General features: G+C 39.3%; 1 protein-coding gene across 12 annotated transcripts in view; it reads left to right on the forward strand.

Annotated features, from left to right (window-relative positions):
• The window catches only part of BNC2 (basonuclin zinc finger protein 2), a 382,991-nt gene that overhangs the window by 337,745 nt on the left and 20,246 nt on the right, over nucleotides 1-25,000 (forward strand). For 9 of the 12 annotated variants that reach the window (XM_066988916.1, XM_066988919.1, XM_066988918.1 and 6 more), the window contains one exon: nucleotides 11,274-14,817. The exons of 1 other annotated variant lie outside the window; for it this stretch is intronic. In XM_066988916.1, the coding sequence (XP_066845017.1) occupies nucleotides 11,274-11,934 (661 nt within the window). In that variant the 3' untranslated portion in view covers nucleotides 11,935-14,817. Of the gene's footprint in view, nucleotides 1-2,838; nucleotides 2,883-8,937; nucleotides 8,969-11,273; nucleotides 14,818-25,000 lie in introns of those variants that run through there. 2 more of the 12 variants (XM_066988922.1, XM_066988923.1) reach the window with 2 other exon arrangements.

Below are 25,000 nucleotides of genomic sequence, written 5' to 3' on the forward strand. Positions count from 1 at the left end.
CTCCTTCAAGAGAAGGATTGCCTTCAATAAAGAGGTAAATGATAGCATCATGTTTATTGTGGACGTAGGCAGCCAGTGCAATATGATAAACTGCAGGAGATACACATATCAGTAATCATCCACATTATTAGTGTCATTAATCATAATTCTAAAAATATGACAGCAGCAGCCAACTTTTTGACCAATTTTGCCTCTGCCTGTTGGCCGTTATAACTTCACTAATAGACTGCAGAGCTCCTGTGCGTGGCAGTTTGCATTGAGAATGGAAGGTTAATTATATTTGAGCTGCTGATTCCTTCTCTCCTTGGAAAAGACTGAGCACTTTGACAATCCCAGGAGCTCACTGCTGTTAAACCAGTAAAAGTACTTTATTGAAATTTTCTTTGTTGGTCAGGAATGAGTAGATGTTTCAAATGAGATATAAGCGCCAGGCTGGGACAGCCGCTAATGTTTCTTCCAAAATAATCCTTGGACAGCAAGCTGAACTCATACTTCCCTTAGATATCTTTGCACAGTCTCCTGTGGATGGGTAAAAAGTTGAGAATTTAATAACTGCTGACAACAGTATGTATGGAAGAATCTCAGAGGATTGAAATTACTGAGGAGTTGGGGCGTCAGTGAGGGGAGGTTATAGGATAATCAGCTATCAGTTGACCTGAAAGGGATACTTATTTAGCAATGTAAAATTACTAATAGAGCAACCCTGTTGAAGTGCCACATCAAATTTGGTTTTATAGTTCCTCTGGTATTATATATATAAAACCAACATTTTTAGAGAAACAAAGCAGTGGGAATTAGAATTGCCCTTGCATTGTCACCAAAAGAAATGGTTTGCATATTTGCATTGGAACCTGAAATCAGACAAATCTATCCCTAAATCTTAGGGTTTGTTATGAACTTGGACTTATGATAAAACTACTAAAAAGTTTATGAATTTTCTAAGCAAACCATGCAATAATGCTTTGTTATGCACCAATATTTGGGAGAAAATAGTTGTTTTCAGAGCAGAGTTAGAGGAAGCTAGCTCTTCTGACTAATTTTATCTTTAGATTTTTGCACTTACCGAAACTTGAAACTCAGTAAAATTCATGAGTGGGATGCTGAACTGAAGGGACTGATTGCAGAAAAAACTTGTGAAATTATCACATTTTGCATGGCTCTTATTAGAGTAAAATAAAATGAAAGCTAAACACTTCTGATTATAAAATTTAGATCATATCATATTTGGATGGTTTAAGTTCTAAAAGAAATATTAATTCATGCAATTGTAACTGAATGTTGCCTCAGTACTTCTTAGGTTAAATACACGCTGTGTAAAGGACCAGCAAAACACCTCACCACACAGGAGATGAGCATCTAATGCATGTCTGCTATGCAGGACCTTCTACGATTTGCATGCATAGGGATAAACTTCAACACAGAGCATACATAGATTGTAGAAACAGCTTATAGCAGTCGGACCGATTGTCAGAGTTGCTGAGCACCTGTAATTTCCATTGAAAGACCGTGTGCCACGTGTGATGACCTTCTCCTGCATGTAACATTGCTACATTTAGTCAGTTCACTTAGGAAATATTCCATCAGATAAATCTTTTTATTCTAAACTTTGTCAGCCAGTCCAGATATTATACAAGAGTGCTAGTTATTTTGTAATTAGTCTGTTTTGCTTTCAGGCAGCTAGTAAATTGAGAGGTTGAAGTGTTGCAACACAATTTTGATCATTTCTTTGTAACTTTGGCAAGAACACCAGTAGTTGTGCTTTTTGTTTGTAATATCTTTTGATCTTTAATGGGCAACAATAGTAATATATTAAGAGTGCGACATGACCTCGATGCTTCTGAGCACACACAGCTGTTGTGAAAGTGTAATTCTGTTTACACCGTAAGGACCGTCTCACTAAACACCTCAACAGGTATGTACTGAATTATTGGGCCTTTCAAGATTCCTGAACTGGACAGATTTTACCTTTAAAATGATATGGTAGAAAACATTGCCATCAGCTATCAGTTCTATGTTTAACCTGAATATCTGCTTACATAGTAGGCTATCCTGCCTCCCCAAATGCCATCTCGATGTTAATAATTTTTATGCATTCCACGGCGATGACAAATTGTTTTCTGACTCTAACTCTGGATTAAGTATGCAAAAGGCATGTTTGCCACTGCCAACAAACCAATAATTCTCACTAACATCTTCAGAGTAACAACATTTATAAAGTTGCAAAGTGGAGTAAACAAACCATCTGTTTGGCTTTACCATATATGTCATGCTCTCTTATTAGCATATTACGATTCATTTAGTAAACAAATTGGTGATTTCGTTCATGTCAAAGTTAGAGGGAGCTTGAAGATGATTAACATTCCTGGGACAGGCACATTAATACATTGCTTCCTCTGCAAAGTTAAATGGCTTCTCAGGAGAATCACCCCTTGTTGACAAGATGAGACTGTCAATTTTGTTGCCTGCCACATTAGGGGCCGTAAGGGGATGGGAAGCTCAGAGAAAGAGGAGCAGTGTAGGCAGCATAATTCACTGCGAATTGAAAAAAGAAGTCTAATTCTGATAAATGGTCGACCCCAATACATCTACCTGTTATTACAACAGACGTGCCGTATCTGTGCAGTAAATTAGTTAAACCCCTAAAGAGTTTGATGGGAGCTTATCTTCAAGTGAATAATTTGAGTGTAGAGGGAGCTGTCTTCGTGACCAGTGTGAGTGATTTGTTTCATATTGAAAGGGATTGAAATGACTGGGCTCCACATCTTTAATTTGCAAGAACTTGCTTGTCCTTTATTTCCTGCATTTAATAAGCAATTTTTTTTTTACTTTTTTTAATAGGTGCTGAACTGTATTTTACCTTTTGGATTTTCTTCCTATGAAAGGTTAATATTTTTCAGATTCTATGCAATTTAAAGCCTCTAGAACTGATGTTATTACCCAAACTACTCGTGTAAAAATGCCATGGTTTCAATGGGTGGCATAGCATTTTGTCTTTGCTCGTTGTTCTAAAGTCTAGCCCCTATCTTTACTTTCCCTCTTGCACTTAGAGGCAAATTAAACAAGATCAAGTACATGGAAGTGCTAATGCACAGGTGAAAACCTTGGCCCTGTTCAGATAAATGTGAATTCCATAATTTAGGTCAGATCATGGTTTCAACCTTTTTTTTATCTTTGCTTAGATTTATTTATTTTCTCATTTTTTAGATTAAAAACCAAGAAAGAAAGAAAGAGAGAGAGAGAGAGAAAGAGAGAAAGAGAGAGAGAGAGAGAGAGAGAGAGAGAGACAGAAAGAAAGAAAGAAAGAAAGAAAGAAAGAAAGAAAGAAAGAAAGAAAGAAAGAAAGAAAGAAAGAAAAAAGAAAGAAAAAAAAGAAAAAAGCTGTATCAAAGACTACTCTGAAAGGGGCAAAATTAGGACAGTAACCGAGAAAATGATTTCTTTAACAGTTTCCATGAGTAATTAAATTCCAAGAACTGTTTCATTGTTGATTTTTTTGAGTAAATGGGGAAAATGATTGCTGCTTCAATCTTGAAGAAATGCCAGAATTAAGGCCATATCTATTCTCATAAATATGCACACTGTTATATTTAGCGAGTCTTACTTTCTAGTTCTTTGATTTTAGCTGCATGAAACTCAGCACTTTCAGTCTGAAGAGATTCTGAGAAAGCATAAAATTCTGCATGTGCTTTCTGTTATGTTCATATATTCTGAGCCTTTTTGTGAGTTTCAGGCTTAGATAAGCAGTAAAGGAACATGAAATTGAGGTAAGACCACAATACTTTGCCATGTGAAGGTTTAAAATAGTACAAAAATTTTAAATGAAATTGTAAATCTTAATTTTGAGCCTTTGAGGTGAAGAGAAACAAAGAGAACTTTGGTTTACATTTCATTATAGGCAAAAATGTGGGCTGAATACTGGGAAAAATTCTATTGAGCTAAACTTAGGTGTGGAAAAAGTCTCCTAGGAGGAATAATGACAGTTTTGTTGTTTATGATATTTTAAACATGTCTGACAGCACTTAGTTTTATTATGGCAGGAGGATAGTTTGTATGGAACCTGTACAACCTGGGCAGTTACCTCCATATTCAGCTTTAATAAGAGGTTTGCCGATCTCTACATAATTGGACATTGGACATGTATCCTGGCATTGCATTTTGTAGTAGAATCTTAAATCTGCTGAAAATTGTGTGGTTTCAGCTTTCATAAACAAATATTCTTTCTTCTTAAAAAGATACCAACTACTACCTGAAAAGAATAGGAATATTTTTTGTTTAATTTTAATGCATTACATCTCCATCTATAATTTTATTGTATTACTTAGTGCTGGGATCAATTATTGCAATTTAAAGCAAAGCTGCCCAACGACAGATGTTCCCCTTGCTATAAGTTCCTGGCCATGATTTCTTTATGGTATTAGAATGATAGGGTTGGGTGATAGTGACATTACTTGGTCAAAACATTTGTTAGCTTGAAAACACATTTTTAAAACATCTGAAGTGTAGGAGATTGGGATAATTCTTGTATTTAGGAAGATAAGAAGAAAGGCTGTAAGGGACACAACAGAAAATGCTGAAATCATTCATTCCAGAATTCTGTTGAACAGTACAGTGGACTTTGATACCTGAGTGAGATTTTCATGAGGGAACTTTGTCGCCAAGGAGGAACAAGGGGCCAATCGCTAAGACATTTAGCTGAAATGTCGGTTGGTTTGGCCTTTCTGTCTGACTGCATTAGGAATGGGAAAATGGGTTTCTGTAGTCCCTAACTGACTTCCCTAGCAATTATGTTGCTGAATCATTCTCATTTTCTTTTTCTCTCATCCACTTAATATTTAAGCATAATAATATATTTCTCTTTCTTAAAAAAAAAAAAAAAAGCTTTATGTTTCATTTTCAACAACCTGCACCACACCAAACTGTAAGCAAAACGTTCAAGCCAATTTTTCATGCAGCTTATTTTGTGATCTGCATGATACCTGATTTTAAACAAACAGAAAACTCCGTATCCAAATTTCCCGACTCTGCTTTGCTCATTAGCCATGAGTTTTGTCCTGTTGCAGATAGGACTGCAGCCATGGGTGCATACAAAGTTGGCCTCCAGTCATGCATAGAAATCATGCCAATTTCTATGCCAGTACAATTTTTACTCTATGATAAATTTCTCCTCACTCACTTCAAAAAGAGATAAAAGGATGGACTGAAGAAAAATAAACTAAAATAAACAAGCTATTACATTTTTCTTTCCAACATATGGATAGGAAATTAACAAAATCGTATTCGTTGACACTTGTCAATGGAAAGAAAGTGCTGAAGAGAACCCAGGCTGGATTTATGAGCTGTTTAAGTGGCATGGATATTTAACTGACCATATTTCCCAAAGTTACAATCCCCTTTCTTCTGTTGATGCACAGTGCGACTCTCACAAGAGAAGCTTGCTAATAATATGTGGGGAGGAACCAACAGTGAATTCTACTTATGGAAGAATACTTCCATGAACTCAGAAGAGAAAGAAAATACTACCACCAGTGGGATCATGACCACAGTCAGAGAGCTGGTGTAGTCACTGTAGCACTCTGCATTGTGCTGCTACTGAAACAGCTGTCTGGAAAGACAGTGGTGAACTGGGAAGTGGGATTCCCTTGTGAGTTGGCCACAACCACAGATTTCATCAATATCGTTAGCATCTTTTCAGCAGTACTGATGCATTCTTAAGATCACTGTATTTAGAAGGCTGAATTCTCTCCTGTGATGACTTTCCACGTACTTTTGTCCAGAGTATGTCTAAATCATTAATAATAACTTAGAAGAAGAATGTTAATTATATGAAAAATCAGGCATTCTGGGCTTCCTAAAATAACCAAGAACTTGCTAAAGCTTCCTTGCCACAACAGGCTGCATTTCAAAACAGCCTGGAAAAACATTCTCCTTGTTTTTAAGGGTGCAAGACGTATTACGGAGCTGAAGAGATGTTTGAATCGTCTTTGGCACACATATTATTTCAAATTATCAGAACTAACCCTCGTCACTATTCCTTGTTGCCTAGCATGGGATAGATCTGTAAACTGGAGCTGAGTGAGATCTACCTTTAGTTCAGCTCTTTTGACCTCATAATTCTGTCTTGAAGAATGCATTCACCAGTTCTTTTTTGTAACATTTCTATTGCCAGGATCAAATCTCTTAATTTGTTAGCTGGTGCACAAATAAGTAGTCTAAGAAGTCCAGAGTCATTCAAAGAATTTTAGGGGGGTCAAATATTTTATGTTTTGTGTATATATGTACACTACTGCCATTCATTTAGGTTCTTCAACCTTTTTTTCTGTACTGATACAGCAGTAACTGCAGTATAAAGGACACCAGAGATAGCCTTAAATTAGCTATCTCAGGGATGAGGAATAATGGAGTCATGGGAAGCTCAAGCTTACCTGTTTTCGATGTATCTTGCTTTGTGATTTTCTGACTTGTTTAATGACAGGGATCATGCACTGGCACAAATCACTGTGACCAAACTGAGCCTCAGCTTACACAGGGAACATTGTTTATGTGTACCTGGGAACAGTACTCTGGGGAGGAAGGGGTAGTGGCATTGTAGATCACATCAGGGAACAGAACAGCTGAAGAGAGAAACTGCAGGTGCTGTGGGGAGGAGCAGAGGAACAAATGACAAGGCTAGCATTGGCTGAGGGCTGCTGGAGGACTTGTTAGTATCTGGGTGTGATTAAGTAGAGGGGAAAGATTTGCAAAGGGCTAGAATGAAATACTTCAGTATGGTACGGAGAAAAGAACCTTGGAGCAATTTAAGATGGCTGAGTGAGTGCTGCTTTCCAAGGAAAAAAATAGCAAGGAAGATCAGCATTGGATGAGGGACGCAAAGAAGTAGTTACAGTTATCAAGATGAAAGATGGTATGGGCTTGGCCAATTATTTTTAATGCTACTTTTTTCTTCTTGTGCCTCTCTGATTGCTGTTTGCAGCTACTTGGTCAGAATACCTAGTGTCTGCCACATACTCTTCTGCCTTTCCATTTGAATATTCTTCATATTCATATTCTTCATCGCAAATTACGCTTCGTTTTTATCTGTAAACAACCCTATTCCATTTGGCAATCGCAAGTGCTTGCCTTTTTCCAGAACATCTTTTTTTGACTTTCTTGGTCAGTGGTCTTTCTAATCTGCCTATATCTTCTTTCTTAATTCTTTTTTTCTGATGAAGACATTATTCGTAGCTGTCCATGCACACATCAGCATGCTCCTGCACAGGACTCTCCTTGGTCTTTGTTTCCCAAGGAAACCTTGGGAATGCTGCAGCCAACCCTGAAAAAAAGCATTCTTTATTCAGGGCACTTTTCAAGCAGCATGCTATATGGGGTCTTCAGTCTGTGTCCCAGACTGCAATGTTACATTTAGTTGTGCAATGGTCAGAAAGGGATGCAAGGTCAGGCATTTTATATTTGTGTATCTATGAAAATATACTTTTCCTTCCCTCTTATCCCAGCAATCGTTCAGGTACTGGAAATGTGTGCAGCTAGTAGTTTTAGCATGCACTATTGTTAATTCTGTCAAAGTTTTAGCCTCTGTGACATTGGCTTTGTCATAAGATTTCAAACCTTCAGCGTCCAAATATATGATTTTTTTCTCACAATACATTCCTCTCACACCTAACTGAATGTTTTTGCATATGATATTTAGGGACAGTATTAAACACATTGAAATAGATTAAGAAATAAATGTAAAAGAATCAATTCTTTTGAACTGTGGTTGCATAATGGAAATCGACTGCTATGAATGAACCTATGTTCAGAAGTTATGAACAGCAGAGCTAATGCACTGCCATGAGTTCATCTTTATTATTGCATTACACCTGAATCAATTGATAAAGTAGCTTTTTTTTTAAGGCTAGGAATGGCACTTAATTGAATAAAAGTCAATGTAATTATATTAGGAGAATCCAACAGTACTGCTGACAGCGGAAAAGGGACACTACTGAGCAGAGTGCCAGAACTTGTCCACACATTTCTGCACATCGTTTGCCTGACAGATATTATGGGCTGGTACATACTTTAATTAGATTACTGATTGCCACTGCTGTAAGTGAGAATTGAATAAGAGAGGCATCTCTCCATATCAGAGTATCAGCAGGGTTTGCATCCTTACGCTGGTCTTTCTCAGAATGGTCTCTGTCCATCTGGGGCTCAGTGGCCCCTCTTTAAGATGATTTATTCTTATCTCTTCATTCAGTGAATGTTGAAGTTATTTTCACTGCATGGCTGGCTGCTGTTTTTCCCAGCAACAAACCAAAGAAACAGTGAGAGCAAATGTGTGAGAAACAGCAGTAACAGCTACACTGACCAGTTTCTGCAGCGTAGCAAATTTCCAGAGGTGGGAGGAATTGTAAGAAGTAAACCCACGAGCACTTTATGAGTAGTTTGCAGTTAGCATTATGATGATAAGCACAAATGTGCTTTTATGGTCATGTGTGGACAGGCCTTCACAGTAAGCATTTCCTGTACAGCACTTGGGAACTTTACCTGGGACTTTATGCCATCTGACACCAGGAAGGCGAGGGACTGTCAGGACTACTGTTTGTCATTCATGTGTCTGCCCTCTGCATGCATCTGTTCAGAGCTCATTTGTGAATGATGATGGGGATGATGTGAATATGCTTTGATTAATTTGCTTTATGTTTTTCATGTTGTGTGGTTGAGACAGTATCCATCAGGACAACAGCATATGTGAGATTACAGCTGACAAAAAGAGTTTCACAGTCAAGACTTTTTTAAAGTCTGTAATTTATTAGTTTCAAATATTATTTTCTTTTGACTTTTTTTTTTTTTTAAACCAGATATGTCTGGATTGGAATGTGAATTTGTTCTTTCTCTCTCTCTCTCCTCTTTCTCTTTTTTTCCTCTCTTCTCTCTCTCTCTTTTGTGATCTCAATTTAGCAAAAGATTAGAAAGCTGATCTTATCACAAGGTAAGCTCAGCCTTCCTAAGTGCAGTGTGGGGATATGCATAATTACACTTCTGCGCCTCAAAAAAACAGTGGTGCTATATTTGCTTGTGTGAAAGGAGTGTTTCCCATGTGGGAAAACAAACAAGGAATGCTCTCCACTTTTTTTCTGCCCTTGCCCATACCTCTCAACTGTCTCACATTAGGAGAGAAATTCTCCATTATAGACCTCCCTTACTGGAATAATTGCATCTTGAGCAGGTATGATTGAATTAAACTGCAGTTCAGCATCAGTTTTATGTCAGAGAACAGTTACCTGCACTTGCAGGTGAGTGGGTTGGATCACTTCTATTGTTGTTATCTTCATTTATTACCATAAATTATGAGTAACAGATAGTTTAATCATAAAATAAGTGACATAAAATTAGAGACATCGACTCCACATCAATTTAATCTTCCTACATTTGCATTTTCCGTGTTTATCTGCATTGTATTGCTGTACTGTGTTTTGGACTTCAGCTGGTTGAGAGGTATGTTTCAAAGGGTTTCTTAAAACAAAAGCTTAAAAAAGGAAATATTGCTAATAGCTATTGTTTCCCTTCTCTTTTTTTTTATTTTATTTTGTTACCATAGGATCTGAATGTCTGTAAAATATTTGATCATTGTTATGTTTTCCCATGCCAGTTTTATACCTAGTGCTTTTTTGCAAATTAAAATATTCCTATGTTAAAACTCTCTCTTTCTCTCTTTCTCTCCCTTCCCCCCCCCCCCTCCCCTTTTCTTTTCCCTCCTACATTTGGGCTCTGATCTGCAATTTATAATGGGCAGACAGACTGGTGAGTCTGCATGTTGTAAATTGCGGGTTTGGGTCCTTAGCTTGCAAAGAATGTTCCGCAGTAGAACTTCGCTAATTCTTTTGTTACTGACTTGAAAATCCAGTCACCCTCCAAAAGAAGCTAAATAAATATTTGTTGTTTCCTCCGCAACGGTGTACATTCTGAATATTGAACACTGAAGTTTTCTAATATTGAAAACTTTGTACTGATTTCTCATCATTAAGCACTTCAACAAAAAGAGCATGTTCTGCAGTCAGAGGTCTTTGATGTCTATGTTCGTTGGTTGCATTGTTAATTGAGAAAATGCAGTTTTTCAAAGAGGGTTTCCTGATGCTACTGCAAATCAGTGAGGTTCTACTGCAACAGATAAATAAAGCCAATCTCAAAAGTGGAGAGTAGAATGCAGCATTTATAATAATAAGCTGGTTTACACAGTTACTAACCCAAAGGCTTATGTTTGTTTGCAAATATAGAGATTTACTTCTTGAGAACAAAGGCCCTGATCCTGTAAAACACTTAAGAATATTTTAACTTGCAGCTCTTGGGATCTGGTCCAAAGACCACTGACGTCAGTGACAGCTTTTCCAGTGTCTCTTGAGCACTCACAGTGACTTCAACACATACCTAAGCCAAAGCCCATGGTTAAGTGTTTTGATTGATTTGGGGCAAAATTCTGATTGCCATTAGTAGTTATTTTACTGGGTCATTCAGCACTACATCAGACACAGTCCTGGGAAGAGTACAGTGAGGATTGGCAGTGTCCTCCCAGAAGGATGGAACCAGTGACTTTGGCTAAGATTTTCAGAAACTTACATGTGGATTTCAGAGACTTGTCTCCTAAACCTTTCAAGTCTTCTCCATCTTGATTTGGCCCGATTCTGAGTTCCTTTATACCAGAATTAAATTATCAGAATCAGGACCTCTGACTATGTATCATTTGGTTACCTTTATTTTTTTCTTCTCCTATATTTCACTTACACAGTTATGTGAATACGTATGTATGCATATTATATATTTATATGTATGTATGTATAAATATATAAGTATTTGGTTATAGGTATGGATATAAAGATAGATACAGATACAAACACACACATATTCTAAGTATTAATACTATTTACTCCTGAAATGAGGCTTTTAGGAAGGCCAGCAGGGATTCCGGGATCAAGAACAGCACTTTGCATTTTCTGTTAGTCCAACTTATTATTTTGCAAATATCAAATAAAAGGGCTATAGCTGCTGCTGGGGACTAATGTTGAGGAGCAGTAGCTGAAAAGAAAAATGATATGGGGGTTTATTTTGCTTTATTTGTTTTGTTTTTATGTTGCAAATTATTCATTTTTAACAAGACTGAATTTTCCAAGAAACGCGAATAGGGGATATTTGTATAAGTTATTGCTAAATAAGAATTTGGGTTTGGTGCTTGGTAACTGTGTGTTTAATCAAAAATACTGTACATTTTTCCTTTCTTCCCTTCCCTCTTCCTTTCCCAGACACAGTGCTAATATAAACCTGCACCGAAAACTGTTGACCAAAGAACTGGATGACATGGGCCTGGACTCCTCACAGCCTTCTCTTAGTAAGGACCTCCGCGATGAATTTTTGGTGAAGATATATGGCGCTCAGCATCAGATGGGGCTTGACATAAGGGAAGACACCTCCTCACCTGCTGGTACTGAGGATTCCCATATGAATGGGTACGGCAGGGTCATGTCGGAAGACTATATGGTCCTAGACCTGAGCACCACCTCCAGCATCCAGTCCAGCAGCAGTATCCATTCCTCAAGAGAATCTGATGCAGGAAGTGATGAGGGCATTCTCCTGGATGACGTCGATGGGGCAAGTGACAGCGGGGAGTCTGCCCACAAAGCAGATGCCCCTGCCTTAGCTGTAGGTATGGGCACCGATGTCCCAGGATCCCTCATGTTCAACAGTGTTTCGGTGAGCAACGGTGGGATAATGTGTAACATTTGCCACAAAATGTACAGCAACAAGGGAACCCTCAGAGTGCACTATAAAACAGTGCACTTGCGAGAGATGCACAAATGCAAAGTCCCTGGGTGCAACATGATGTTCTCCTCTGTCCGTAGCCGAAACCGGCACAGTCAGAATCCCAACCTGCATAAAAACATTCCCTTCACTTCAGTAGATTAGTTCAAGGATGGACACGGCATAATGCCAGCTCTCAGAGAAGGCCCACCACATTTGAACTGCCATATACAGCCTCCCTTGATATATATATATATATATATATATAAATATACATATATATATAATCTTTTTCTTTTCTTTTCTAACAAAAGAAAGAAACACCAGGTGCTTTTTTTCCCTTTATTGATTGTTGGTTTATTTTTTTTTCCTTTTGGGGGGGGGATAGAAATAAAAAAGGGGGATCTTTAAACTGGGGTGAAATATCCTTCAAGAAAAAAGCAAACAAAAGCAAAAAAAAATAACACAGAGAAAACCTGCAATTGTCCCTAGTTCTGTTAGAATGTTCGTGGTCATCTCCAAAGAGACAATTTGTTCTACCCATGACCTTCACCTGAAAAAAAAAAAAAAAGCAAAGAAAAAAAAAGAAAAAAAATCTACTTAGTTGTCTTTGTGTCTTCTAAGCATTGGGGATAACGTTCTACTACGCATGGCTGTTACACTTGTATATATATATTGAGCCTTGACAGGCCTATGATGTAAAACAATTGTATTGATGGTGGTTTAACTCTTATTTTTTTGCTTAATTTTTACAGTTACATTCAGCTGTTAGATAAGCAGGAAAAATAGTTTGCTGGCTAGTTCTACTCATTTATGTTAGCTTTAATGCACATTTTTAAAAGAACCACGGTCTTGTTTTAACTACCTGCTAGATATAAGTAATACAGAGGTGCTGGCATGCTTTACAGTACCTGATCTGATACAGTTCTTTTGTCTTGTACTATTACATAAATCCAGTCATGCACTTTTTCGTACACTACAAGGGGATGTGTAATAATATCCATGCTTTTTTTTTTCTTAAACTATTGCCATATTTTCAGTAAGTGTCTTTAAAAAAATACACTTAGATAAAAGTGGTCTGGTCAGTATGAGGGCATGAATGCCAAACAAAGAGTATTAGTGTTTAGTGTTAATACAAAAGTGCCAACTTTGCACACATTTTAAAAAAAAAAAGAAAAAAAAAGAAAAAAAAAAAGAAAATGTAGTTACTTATTCACCATAACCACAATTGTAGTTTTTGGACTACAGTAAAAATTACTGGGGAAGGAAAAGGGGTAAAGTGAAATACAGAATTCTTGGTGCTTTTTTCAAGTGCCAACTAGTACTAGAAACAATAGAGCATCCTCATTCCTTATATAATACATTACGTGAAAGAAAAAACAGAATTGTGTCATGTGAATCAGTGGAAACTCTTTTTTTGTTGAACATGCATAATATTTGGGGATATAAATGCTGATACTACTTGTCACAGAACAAAGATGAATATAATTTTGTGTGCTTCTTACTATGGCCTGGATCCTTTGTGGTGTTAAAAAACAAAAAACAAAAAAACAAACAAAAAAAAAAGGAACAGGGAAATAATGTTGACTATGTTGTTCTGTAAAGTTGTCTTTTTTTTTTTTTTTTTTTTTTTGCAATGGAAAGTGCTGTAGTATGATTAAGGCATGTTTTATAGAAGCAATCAAAAGAAATTAATGTCAGAAGCACTTAGCTCTGAAAACATATGCTGGACTTTTTATTGGGTAACTTTCCCTTTGGATAAATTAGGGGCCAGAAAAAGGATCTCTAGGTGTGTTAATGTTTTGTGTTTCACCCACATGGTTTGTCAGAAAAGAACTGAAGTCCAAGGAATAGAGCATGCAAGAGAGATACCATGGGCAGGAGCAGGAGGAGGAGCTATCAATTGAGAAAGACAGAAAGAACGAGAGGCTGTCCTCTGAATCTCTTTTTGTTTCCGGTGTTTACACATGTTGCTTGAGCTGGTAAACCACACTGGCAGCCTGAGTTACCACAACATACTGACTGAGTGGTGGTATTTACTTAAGTTCAGCCTACAGCCAAAACCATTAGGGTGTGTAGAGTTGTAGACTCTTTTCTTTACAAAAAAAAAAAAATATATATATAAAATAAACAAAAACAAAAGCATAAACAACAAAAAAGGATATTTCAGCATACAATAAAATATTTGTTCATTGAGAATGTGTTCCTTTTCTGTATTTACTGACCCAGAATATTATTAACCAAGAGTCAGAAATGCTTCTTTTGGTGCAGCTTGTAGCTGTTTTGATTTGCTGTGCATTTTGATTATTCTTACCTTTATGTCCACTTGAGTACTTACACTTGTTACACTTTCTAGAGGAACCTCTTAATATGGATTTCCTCTTTTTTCACTCTTTATGCATTTCAGTACTCTTGTTTCCAAAAGTAGGAATCAATAGCTAATAAATCAGTACTTCCAGCTGTAGAAAAGAAAAATCTTTCTAAATGAATTCTCACTATGGTTCTGTGGGTTACAAGCCTCTGATCATTTTGTGATTCTGTGCACTGATGAAGCCCCAAAAACTTTTGTGGATCCCACAGAAAACATAAGGAAATTTTACCTTCTGGTTTAACAAAAAAAAAAAAAAAGTTTATAGCAAAAGCTAACCAGTTTCACTGAGTGTCTTTCTTTCATCTTTTTTATTTTTCCTCAAAGTCTCTACTACTTTGCCTTGTTAAATTGAGTATAGTGGTCTGCTTTGCTTTGTGTTATGTTGTGCAAACTCAGTGTGTTAGTGACAGAGGGAAATTAGAACAGTAAAGGTGGATTCTTCTCAAACACATGGACCTTTGTAGTGTTATCTGTACTGCACTCCCATCCTTCCTCCCAAGCTACTATGAACAAAGCAAGACATAAAGTCTAAAACCAATACAACAAAAATTGAATGATATCTACAGGAGAAAAAAAAAAAAAAAAACTAAATCACTGTTTTGAACTATGTATGGTATAAATAAATATTGTTTTTAATGAAAAACACATTTGAGGTATATAAAAAATTCCTCACTGAATGAATCACTGTTCTGCATTCTTATTTCACTCTGTTTCTGTTAGAGGTCAAATGGTTTTGGTAAACTTGTTCGAAAACTTAAACATCATCAGTAGATAAATTCAGCAGATGAATTACATAGGAAAAATCTGTTTATTACACAAAATGAAACAGGACTTCATAAAAAGCAAAGGAGCAGGGACAAACCTCCAAAAACTGTTACAAACTCCACAATCCTACTTTTATGGCATCCTAAATTTCATTCAGATTGTGCTTAAGCCCTGAAGAAGATACAATTTCCATGTAAGAGAATTTTGTGATGGACAGAATATCGCTCACTGTTATTTATAGGTGAATCAAGTGCTTTTTCAGTGCTAGTGATACTGAAGTCAGAACAGTCTAGATTTTAGGAGGGCACACAAACTTCCATTGAATTGAATGGTATTTTCCTCCTTCCTATTTACCAAGCATCTCTATGAGAATCTGTATTTATCAGAAATGTTCCTGTGATAGAATTTGTATTACTTGAAATTTTCTGAACAATGCTAAAAAAGGCCAGATGGTAGAATTTTGGTTTTACTGACAAAATTAACACAACAGCTAGCATTTCTAGGTGATCTCAGCAGAGACGCATACTGTAATCAGCATAAAGACTGAACCTCTTATTTGTCCAGCCCAGGGCATGACTATAATGGTGTGATGACAAGACAAGTGTGCTGTTGCTTATGCCATCATAACCTGTGGCTATTCTCTCAGTTTTCAAGACTGTCAGTCTAACCCCTTTTACAAGAATTAGGCTGAAATTGAGGAAGGGGAGTTACACAGAGGCTCTTCATTTTACATGGAATTGGTTCCTTGTTGTTTTGTTCCTATAGTTATTGCAGACATTCTTTCCACAGTGTTTTACTGTTTTGTTCATTCAAAGTAGTTGTATGTTTCTGTAAATACCAAACAGGCTTTGTCCACTCTTATAAAAAATAACTCTGCATGCTGAATCTCCTCTAGAAACAGAATTACTTCTCTTGAGGTCTTTAAGCATTTTTCTTTCTTTTGGAGAGCACTTTTTTTTTTTTTTTTTTTTCAGGAAAGCATGCGATGCCAGTTAATCACTACATATCTTTTGAAAAACAGTGCTAAAAAAATTGGAAGGAAAACAGCACAGTCAAAGCACATGAATTGGAACCAGGAACTGAGCATTAATACCACTGGTGGCCTCATCTCACTGCTTAGTTTTTGGCAAATCGCATAACTCACCTGTTTATGTTTCACTCCATTAAAACATGGCTAATACTAATATGATCTTAGTCCATATGGGTGTTTCTGTGAGGACTAATTATTTAGTGTTCGTACGGAGCTAATTTAAATTTTAAAAATTTCTGCACATCTTACAGTATTTAGCCATTTTTTTCTGAGCTGTATCTTAAACATACATTTTGTTACAGCTGAGATTTTAACTTTGCCTCTTAAACTGCAACTGGCTCCATGGTGACACTTTAGTAATGCACACGAAGTATGAGCTCTCTGTCACTGAGTCACAATTGAACTTGATAAAATGTGGAAGGTATAGATTTAAAAGCCTGTAATGGCTTACACAATGCTCTGAAAGATCTCTCAAAGGCTTTTCATGACTAAGCTCATAAAATTTGTGTTTCTCAGATACCTCACACAGCAGAAATTGTGCACCATATTTGCTGTGAGTAAACTTCAGTATATTTCCTTTCTTCCTCCCTCCCTCCCTCCCTCCCTCCCTCCCTCCCTCCCTTCCTTCCTTCCTTCCTTCCTTCCTTCCTTCCTTCCTTCCTTCCTTCCTTCCTTCCTTCCTTCCTTCCTTCCTTCCTTCCTTCCTTCCTTCCTTCCTTCCTTCCTTCCCTCCTTCCTTCCTTCCTTCCTTCCCCTTCCTTCCTTCCTTCCTTCCTTCCTTCCTTCCCCTTCCTTCCTTCCTTCCTTCCTTCCTTCCTTCCTTCCTTCCTTCCTTCCTTCCTTCCTTCCTTCCTTCCTTCCTTCCTTCCTTCCTTCCTTCCTTCCTTCCTTCCTTCCTTCCTTCCTTCCTTCCTTCTGTTGTGGAAATGAAAGTGTTTCCTTCCTTCCTTCCTTCCTTTCTTCCGTCCTTCCTTCCTTCCTTCCTTCCTTCCTTCCTTCCTTCCTTCCTTCCTTCCTTCCTTCCTTCCTTCCTTCCTTCCTTCCTTCCTTCCATTGTGGAAATGAAATTGTACTTTCTCTGCCTATTCCAGAAGTTTATAATTTCCCATCACCTATGTGTTTTCTATTCTGTCCACAAAACAGGAACTGTTTAGGAAGAAGAGTCAACAGGTACTGAACAGTAAAGCAGATGCCAGGGGAGGTCAGCACCTCTGTAGATCCAGTACAATACAGCTAATAGAAAGTGAGACTTCATACACTTGAGGCATACACTTGAGTTTTCCCTGATTTTTCTTCTTCTCAGTTAACGTAGTTAAGGATCTAGCATAGCTAACTACATGGGGTAGTAATTTACCTAAGAAGACAAAGAGCTGTGTAAGTATCTGGAAAACCCAGAAACATAATGATACAGGGTTTGACCTTTTCCAAAGATAGGAACCACTTACAAGAATAAGCTTTAGTTCCAGGATATTCTCTTTCAATGAATTTGGTATTTGAAAATCAAATTACACGGTTTGGACCTGCTTTTTGATAGGATTGTCAGAAAACAGGGCATCTTTTCAGAAATATATTTTTACTCAAATTCTGCAGGACATTTTCACAGCATCATTGATGGCTGAGGAAGGAATAAGGGAGGGAAAGTGTTTTATCTAGAAGTGCACACATGCTCCTCTAAATGTTACGTGCCAGTTATGTGAACAGAAATATTAGCACTTCTTCTGTCCCAGGAATGTTTTTGTCACTTTTCTCTTTGGGTTGTATTAACAGAATTGTTCTTTTCTTATTTCAAAAAAGCAGCAAAGGTGTCTGTAGTAAGGGCAAGAAGGCAGCAGGAGTTCTCTGCGAGGAGAAGGTGAGTGGCAGACACATGATGGCAGCTGGTGTATGTCAGTTCCTTCTTTTTTTTTTTTTAAAAAAAAAAACTTATGTCACTACTTTGCTGCTATAGTAACTCAACAAAACAGTGACTCTAGTGCTACTTTTTGAGATAAGCATCAGCATATCCTGCTGTCGCCACATGATGAGTTGGGCTTTTTCCCCCTTCTGTACGGACATAAAAGGAACTCTTTTCCATACCCATTTTTTCTTTATGAACAGAGCAACATGACACGATGGACTGAACCTTTCACCCACACATTTGCCCAAGTACGTGTCTGTTCTAGTCTCATGGTTTCTGTCTCTTCTTGCCAAGCAGCATTATCACTGTCTTTAAAATGGCTGGCAACAAAGGGAAGAAGCAACTTTTTTACATGAGTAAGATACCTTGAGTCTGTAGTTAAGTAGTCCATATGTAGCTTGTTTTCCCCAGTCAAGCCATGATCTTGAATAGCAACTTGAATGACAGCTTTGATTTTGATATTGATCATGTATATCCCAATACTGTTGCTGTTACAGCATTGGTGGCACTGGCACTGAAAGGAAAACAGTTCTTGGCCACAAAAGGGTTAAAAAATGGACATGTTTTTGATGAGTCCTCTGACTTTTGCCAGTATTATTGTTCATTATGATGACACTGTATTTTTTTTTTAAATAGCAGCTGTAGTTGTCATAAAACTATTTTCCGATTCCTCTCCTTTAAAGTGTGGTGTTGTAAATTCATGTGACCTTTCCTGCAAAGAATAAATATTTCTTTTTTTATATAAGATCTCAAGACAAGGCTTGGTTTGTAACAAATAGTGGCCCATTACAAAGCAGGAAAAAAAAAAAAGAAGAAAAGAAAAAAAAAAGAACTGAGCTGAGCAGCAAGAAGCTTCAGTTCAATTTCACCTCATATCTTTCTAATAACTTACTTGTCACTTTATTACCTTCCAGTAATGTGAATGCTGCTGACAAGACTGTCACACTAACAGCAGACAACACCCTCTCATGCTTAGCCCCAGCTCTCCTGGCTACTTATTGCACTGGCCCTGAAGGGACACAAACTAATAGTGTGCTTTCAAGTTCAGCACTTGGCCATCAAATATAAAAGGATGCGTAATTGCCTGTTTATCCCCTGTGAAGTGGAAATTGAGTATAAGAACCAGGCTTTCCCTCCCTGTTCCTTGACACACACACACGCACACATGCACACACACATCTGCAGTGAGTGAAGGGAAGTCCCATCTGGAGCACTTCGATTTGTCTTTGGGAAGCCCAAGGCTGCCACTGGCTGCTCTATCGAGCTATCAGACAGACAGTAACAAGATGGCTTCTTAACAAAAGGTCAACTGAGAAATGCTGTCTGTGATGGCACTTTTGTCTGTTTATGTAGCAACTAATTGCTTTGTATTGGCATAAGCCATACTGTGCCTGCTAGAAATAGATGTGCACACTTGCTGCAGGTCTGACTGTGCAGGTTTGGCGGCAAAGAGGACGTGTAATCTTTTCTTTTTCTGATTTAGCCCATCCTGTGGCAAATTTCAGAGCAAACCATCCCCTCAGATTCCAACAGTGAATGACAATTCCAGATATTCTTTCTGCTGTGATAGGAACATCTCCTGCTGAGGTCAGCATGAACCTCTGTAAACTGTTAGGGAGGTGTATCTGAGACACAATCTGCTGCCCTCATATGAGGAGGAATTTGCTCCGCTCTGATTTATCTCTTCATTAACAAGAACACTGCCAAAAGTACAGACTCCAGAATTGCCTTTCAGATGAGGCAGCCAGGAGAGGAAGAGCTTGAAAGGGGAGGTAGCTTGGGCACAAGCACCATGTTCTGAAAAGTTACAAGTGCACAAAAGGCCAGAGTACCTGGCATCAACCATCCCCCCTCCTTTGTACAGTACATTGTTTAATCAGAACTGATTGACTGACTGCTGAATAGTCATTGAAAATTCAAGTAGCCAGAGAAGTAAGAGAAACATGCTTTCCTTGCCAGGTCAGCAGGATTTCTGTGCTGGGATCATAACATAAGGTCCCATTTGTGCCAATGAGTGCTACTCATCGTGGGTTGAACTGGTATTGCCCATGCGATATGTAAAAAGACAAAGATATTTTTCAGATAAATCCCAAGACTGGAAGACCTAAATACAGCCTTTCTGGGGTTCATTATTTTTCACATCTTTGGATTATTCATCAGATTAGTGGACAGCAGCTCCTTTTTGCTTGCTTTGGATGCTTAATCTGTTTCCAGTGCTGTATGGTAATTATTTGGTATCTGCTGCAACAGAGGTGATGCCCACTATAAATAAGATAGGGCCTTTTACCAGTCAGACAAAGGTCATTGATCTTTTCCCACCTTTTCCTTCCACATGCATCAGAAGCTGCAAAGGGTGAAACCAGCAGACAATTTCCTGTGGCCAGGTGGCAGGAAGGAATGTTTTTTGTATGTCAGAAGTGTAAAGGCTGAGCCCAAATTTTGCTCTCCTGTCAATTCCATGAGCACATGGTACGGACCAAAGCAGGAGCAGTTGGATTAGCTGACCTGCAACAATGGGCTGGGCAGGCCTAGCAGCCTTTCTTTCTGCAACATTTCTGAGGCTGTTTGTGGAAATCAGGAACTTCTGATCCAATAAACCATTTGGGTCCTTGTTCTTGTGTGTGTGTGTGTGCTTGTGAGGGTATGTGACAGCCATACAGACAGAGAGAGAGGGAGAAGACATAATGACAGTAAAATGAAGATGATAAACGGGAAAAATTTTATCATTTTCATCACATTTACCTGTATGTATATTTCCTCTCAAGCGCTTAATAACACAAGAAGCTTGACTGAGCAAATGTCTAACCTGTAGAGAGGTTTGTTCAGCTGTTCTACGGACTTCACGCCGCTCTTCAAACCTTTGGAGAAAAAATATTTTAGGAAAATGGAGGAAAGCATCCAGGGCAATTATATTCCTAGAGAAGAAAGAGAGAGCAAGACTAGCTAAGCGATGCATAAAGATTTTATAAGGCATCCATTGTCAAACAAAGGGTTGGGAATGATCAGAGGATAATGTGCAGTTAGGATGGCAAACTCGTCAATAGTTAATCACAACCTGTCCGCTCCTGTTACGGAACGCACGAGACTGTGAACTGCGGCTCCGGGGGAGCGGTGGCACTGGTGCAGGCGCGCGTGTCCGCATCCGAGCTGGGGAGCAGGGCGCAGCGCCTACCCAGCTGGCAGCCAGGGGTGTTGGCAGGCCGCCTGAGCCCCCTGCGGCCCCCCGACCCCACGCTGTGCCAGCGGGACAGGGCGCATCCCCCCACCTCGGCGGTGAAACGGCACTGCAACCATGGGAATTGGGATCCCAGCCCCGCTCTTCCTGGTCCGCCTGACGACCTACAGAGCAAAGAGGGGTGCTTAAGCTTGTACAGATTAAGGCTGAGTTGTTTGTTATTTTTCAGACCATATTTTTTACATTTGGATTTTTTTTATTGTCTTTATTTTTTACAAACCCTTGTACAATCTTCAGTTGTTGTCTTAGTTTTTGCATTTTCTTCGCATGTCCCCACGCATTTTCTTCTCCTTCCAAGAGAATCTCTCATAAAAATTCTCTCAGAAAAGTAACACATCCTCCTGATGTTCTCCATTTTGGAAAGTCTTATGCATTCCATCTGTGAAAATGGTCACCGTTTGTAAAGTGACAAGATGAATAAAATGGCCACTGTTGTGTGTGTGTGTCTCATTTAGCTATTTATAAATATGAAATTCAGCACGTTGCTTTTTCTTGTGCAAACTTTGGTTCCTATGTCATATGGAGCTACTTTCCGTAATATGGCTGTTTCTTCATGGGCAGCATTTGTGTTCTCAGTTCATGCCTCCCGCCTCTCCTCCAGTCTATAAGAAGGGCTCCGTGTCCCAGTGTGGTGTATGTGAAACAGGTGCGCAAACAAGCTGACCTGAACTCTGAACACATTCAAAATTTACCCTGGCTGAAGCTCCACACACTTCTCCTTACCAGCAAGCAGGTCACTGTAACCTGTTTGTACCTCTGAGTATCTCATTGTAGGGGCTTGCACCCATGGTCAAAAGGGTTTGGAGTTTCCTTGCTTTGCTGAAGGCTCTTGCTCACTGGCACAGCTGTTGTTTTAGCAGCATCGGCTGAGAAGGTCACACGGGCCAAGCAACATGGCAATTTCCCACGGAGCCGTCTGCCATGTTTCAGTTTGGGTGACCTGCAGAGATCAGGCTCTGACTGCGGGGCTTATGCGGAGATGTAAGCTGAGATAAACTGGATTTGAACCCTCATGCATTTGGGGGCCCATCGTGGGCTTGCAGTGGGTTCAGTCACAGAGACAAAAAGCCTGGAAACCCCTTTCTCGGTGGGTATGGGAGGGTTCCCACAGCGTAGCGGTACAGCAAGCTCCTGCTGCTCGCAGTGCCATGCCAGCGACAGCGGGGGATGCGGAAGGAGGGTGGCGAGCTCACCGCTGTCTCGCCAAGCTAAGCTTGTTCTGGCGAGCTTTGTCAAGGCATGTCGCTGAGGTACTACCCTGGGCACAGGGAAACAGGAGTCGGGGCCCGATGGACACTTTTGCAAAGGTCTGTCTCCATTCGGGATAGATGAGGCTTTTCATTTTCACTGTTTGTTCTCAATGTGAGCAAAACATGAATGCTCTGCTGTCCTGCCTGCAGAACCAAAGCATGCACTATGGAATATAGCTGTACAAGGGGATATGAAAAAGTGCATCATGTTGATCTAATAATCGTGACATTGGTAGCTTCATAAATACTGTATGTACTCTAAACAAGTTTTTTTTTCCATTAGTAGTCTGAGGGAATTAAAAGTCCTGTTTTTAATTTGACACTTCTTTTCTTGTATTTTCTGTACTGTTACTGTCCTACAGTATGTCTTTTGCATAAAATGCATAAGGTTTTGGGGATATAAATGGAGTTTTACTCATCCTTTGTCCAAATACCTCTTGTAATTTGTATCAGAACTCTTGTACAATTTTTATATTAAAGATTTATCAGTCACTGACCTTCCTTTCTGTGTATCTTTGACTTTCCCTTATTTTCCTTGTATTTCAAGAGCCACATCCTACATTTCAGAGATTTGCGCTGGGATTGTTCAGTCTGGAAAAGAGGAGGCTCAGGGGTGACCTTATCGCACTCTAAAGGTACCTTAAAGGCTGTAGCGAGGTGGGGATTGGTCTATTCTCCCATGTGCCTGGTGACAGGACAAGGGGGAATGGGCTAAAGTTGCGCCAGGGGAGGTTTAGGTTGGATATTAGGAAGAACTTCTTTACCGAAAGGGTTGTTAGGCATTGGAAAATGCTGCCCAGGGAAGTGGTTGAGTCACCATCCCTGGAGGTCTTTAAAAGATGTTTAGATTTAGAGCTTAATGATATGGTTTAGTGGAGGACATGTTAGTGTTAGGGCTGAGGTTGGACTAGGTGATCTTGGAAGTCTCTTCCAACCTAGACGATTCTGTGATTCTGTTATTCTGTGAAATTGAAAAGTTTAGGGGGCAGGTGTATTCTTTTTTCCTCTGGCTTATGCACATTTCCCCAGAAATGTCATAATTAGTTTAGTGTCAGGAGTCCTACAGCCTTACTAAGTCAGTCACTTAAGCATATGCAAAAAAACTCTTCAGACTGGCATTGCTCAAACTTAGGTATATCTGATAGATGAAGAAATTGAAGCAAAAGTTCTTGCAAAATGAACGTAATGTCCTAGCACAAGTCAATCTCCCTTTTGCTTTTCAAAGCAGTCACACAGCTCGTTAATCTCAGTTTGTTTGTTAGAGCTTTCTCATGCTCTGAAAAGGTGAGGACATTGGCCAAACATGTCTCCCCTCTGACCTTTGCTTAGTGATCTTAGGACAGGGCTGTAAGCATGTATCACCAGAGGACTCATCTTCAAACTCTTGTCGTTGGCTTCTTGCTCCTCCCTGTCAGGAGCTGGGTGTGGTGTGGGGAAATGTTCTGGAGTCTCATTTGCAGGGCAGAATACCGTCTTGAATCACAGAATCATAGAATATCCCAAGTTGGAAGGGACTCATAAGGATCATTGAGTCCGACTCCTGGCACCACACAGGTCTACCCAAAAACCAAACCATGTGACTAAGTGCACAGTCCAAACGCTTCTTAAACTCCAACAGGCTTGGTGCAGTGACTACTTCACTGGGGAGCCTGTTCCAGTGTGCGACCACCCTCTCGGTGAAGAACCTCTTCCTGATGTCTAGCCTAAACCTCCCCTGCCTCAGCTTGACATCATTCCTGCGGGTTCTATCACTGGTGATTAAGGAGAATAAACCAGCGCCTTCCCCTCCACTCCCCCTCGTAAGGAAGCTGTAGACCGCGATGAGGTCTCCTCTCAGCCTCCTCTTTTCCAGGCTGAACAGGCTGAGTGACCTCAGGCGCTCCTCATAAGTCTTTCCCTCTAGGCCCTTCACCATCTTTGTAGCCCTCCTCTGGACACTCTCCAACAGTTTAATGTCCTTTTTGTACTGTGGTGCCCAGAACTGCACACAGTGCTCGAGGCGAGGCTGCACCAGCGCAGAGAAGAGTGGGAATTCTTGTAATTAATCTTGTCACTTTTTCTTGCAAGGGGCAGTTGTAGCAGTTGGCAGGATGTGAGGAAGACTCTTCTGGGGTAAATGGTTTTTATGCTCTTTATGGTGCTTGTGATTTTCTACTTGCTGCACTTCAAATCAATAAAGAAAACAAGCAGATGAAGAGATGTCTCACAACAGGATGTTTGTGTGCCTGGCACTGTACTCAGGGGGACAAAAAGGGGCTACACTGCAAGCATATCTGAGTCAGTGTGTTGGAATATGATTTGTATTAACTCTTTCTAAAAAAAAAAAAAAATAGCAAAAGACAACTTGTCCTGTTATGGGTTCAGTGTTGCAAGGTGCAGAACACTGTGGCTATGATCCCTCAAAACGTTTGGGTATGTGCTGAAATTTAAGTGCATGTACAGTCCTGTTCAGCTCAATAAGAATGGATATCTGCTTGCAAATGAGCCTTTCTCTAACAGGTTGTCTGGACCAGAAACATCCTGCTCAGTGTTTGGGAGGACTCTAGGCTGGTTGCATCACATTTTCTTATCAACAAAATGGAGGCAACTGGACTCACCAGACGAATGTGGGGGTGTGGGTGGGGAAAGAAAGGAACGTGAAGACCAATTAACTAAAATTTGTTAAGCGCTGTGAACTAGAAGT

The sequence above is a fragment of the Anser cygnoides genome, chromosome Z, assembly GCF_040182565.1.
Source record: "Anser cygnoides isolate HZ-2024a breed goose chromosome Z, Taihu_goose_T2T_genome, whole genome shotgun sequence".
In the NCBI taxonomy this organism is placed as follows: Eukaryota; Metazoa; Chordata; class Aves; order Anseriformes; family Anatidae; genus Anser; species Anser cygnoides.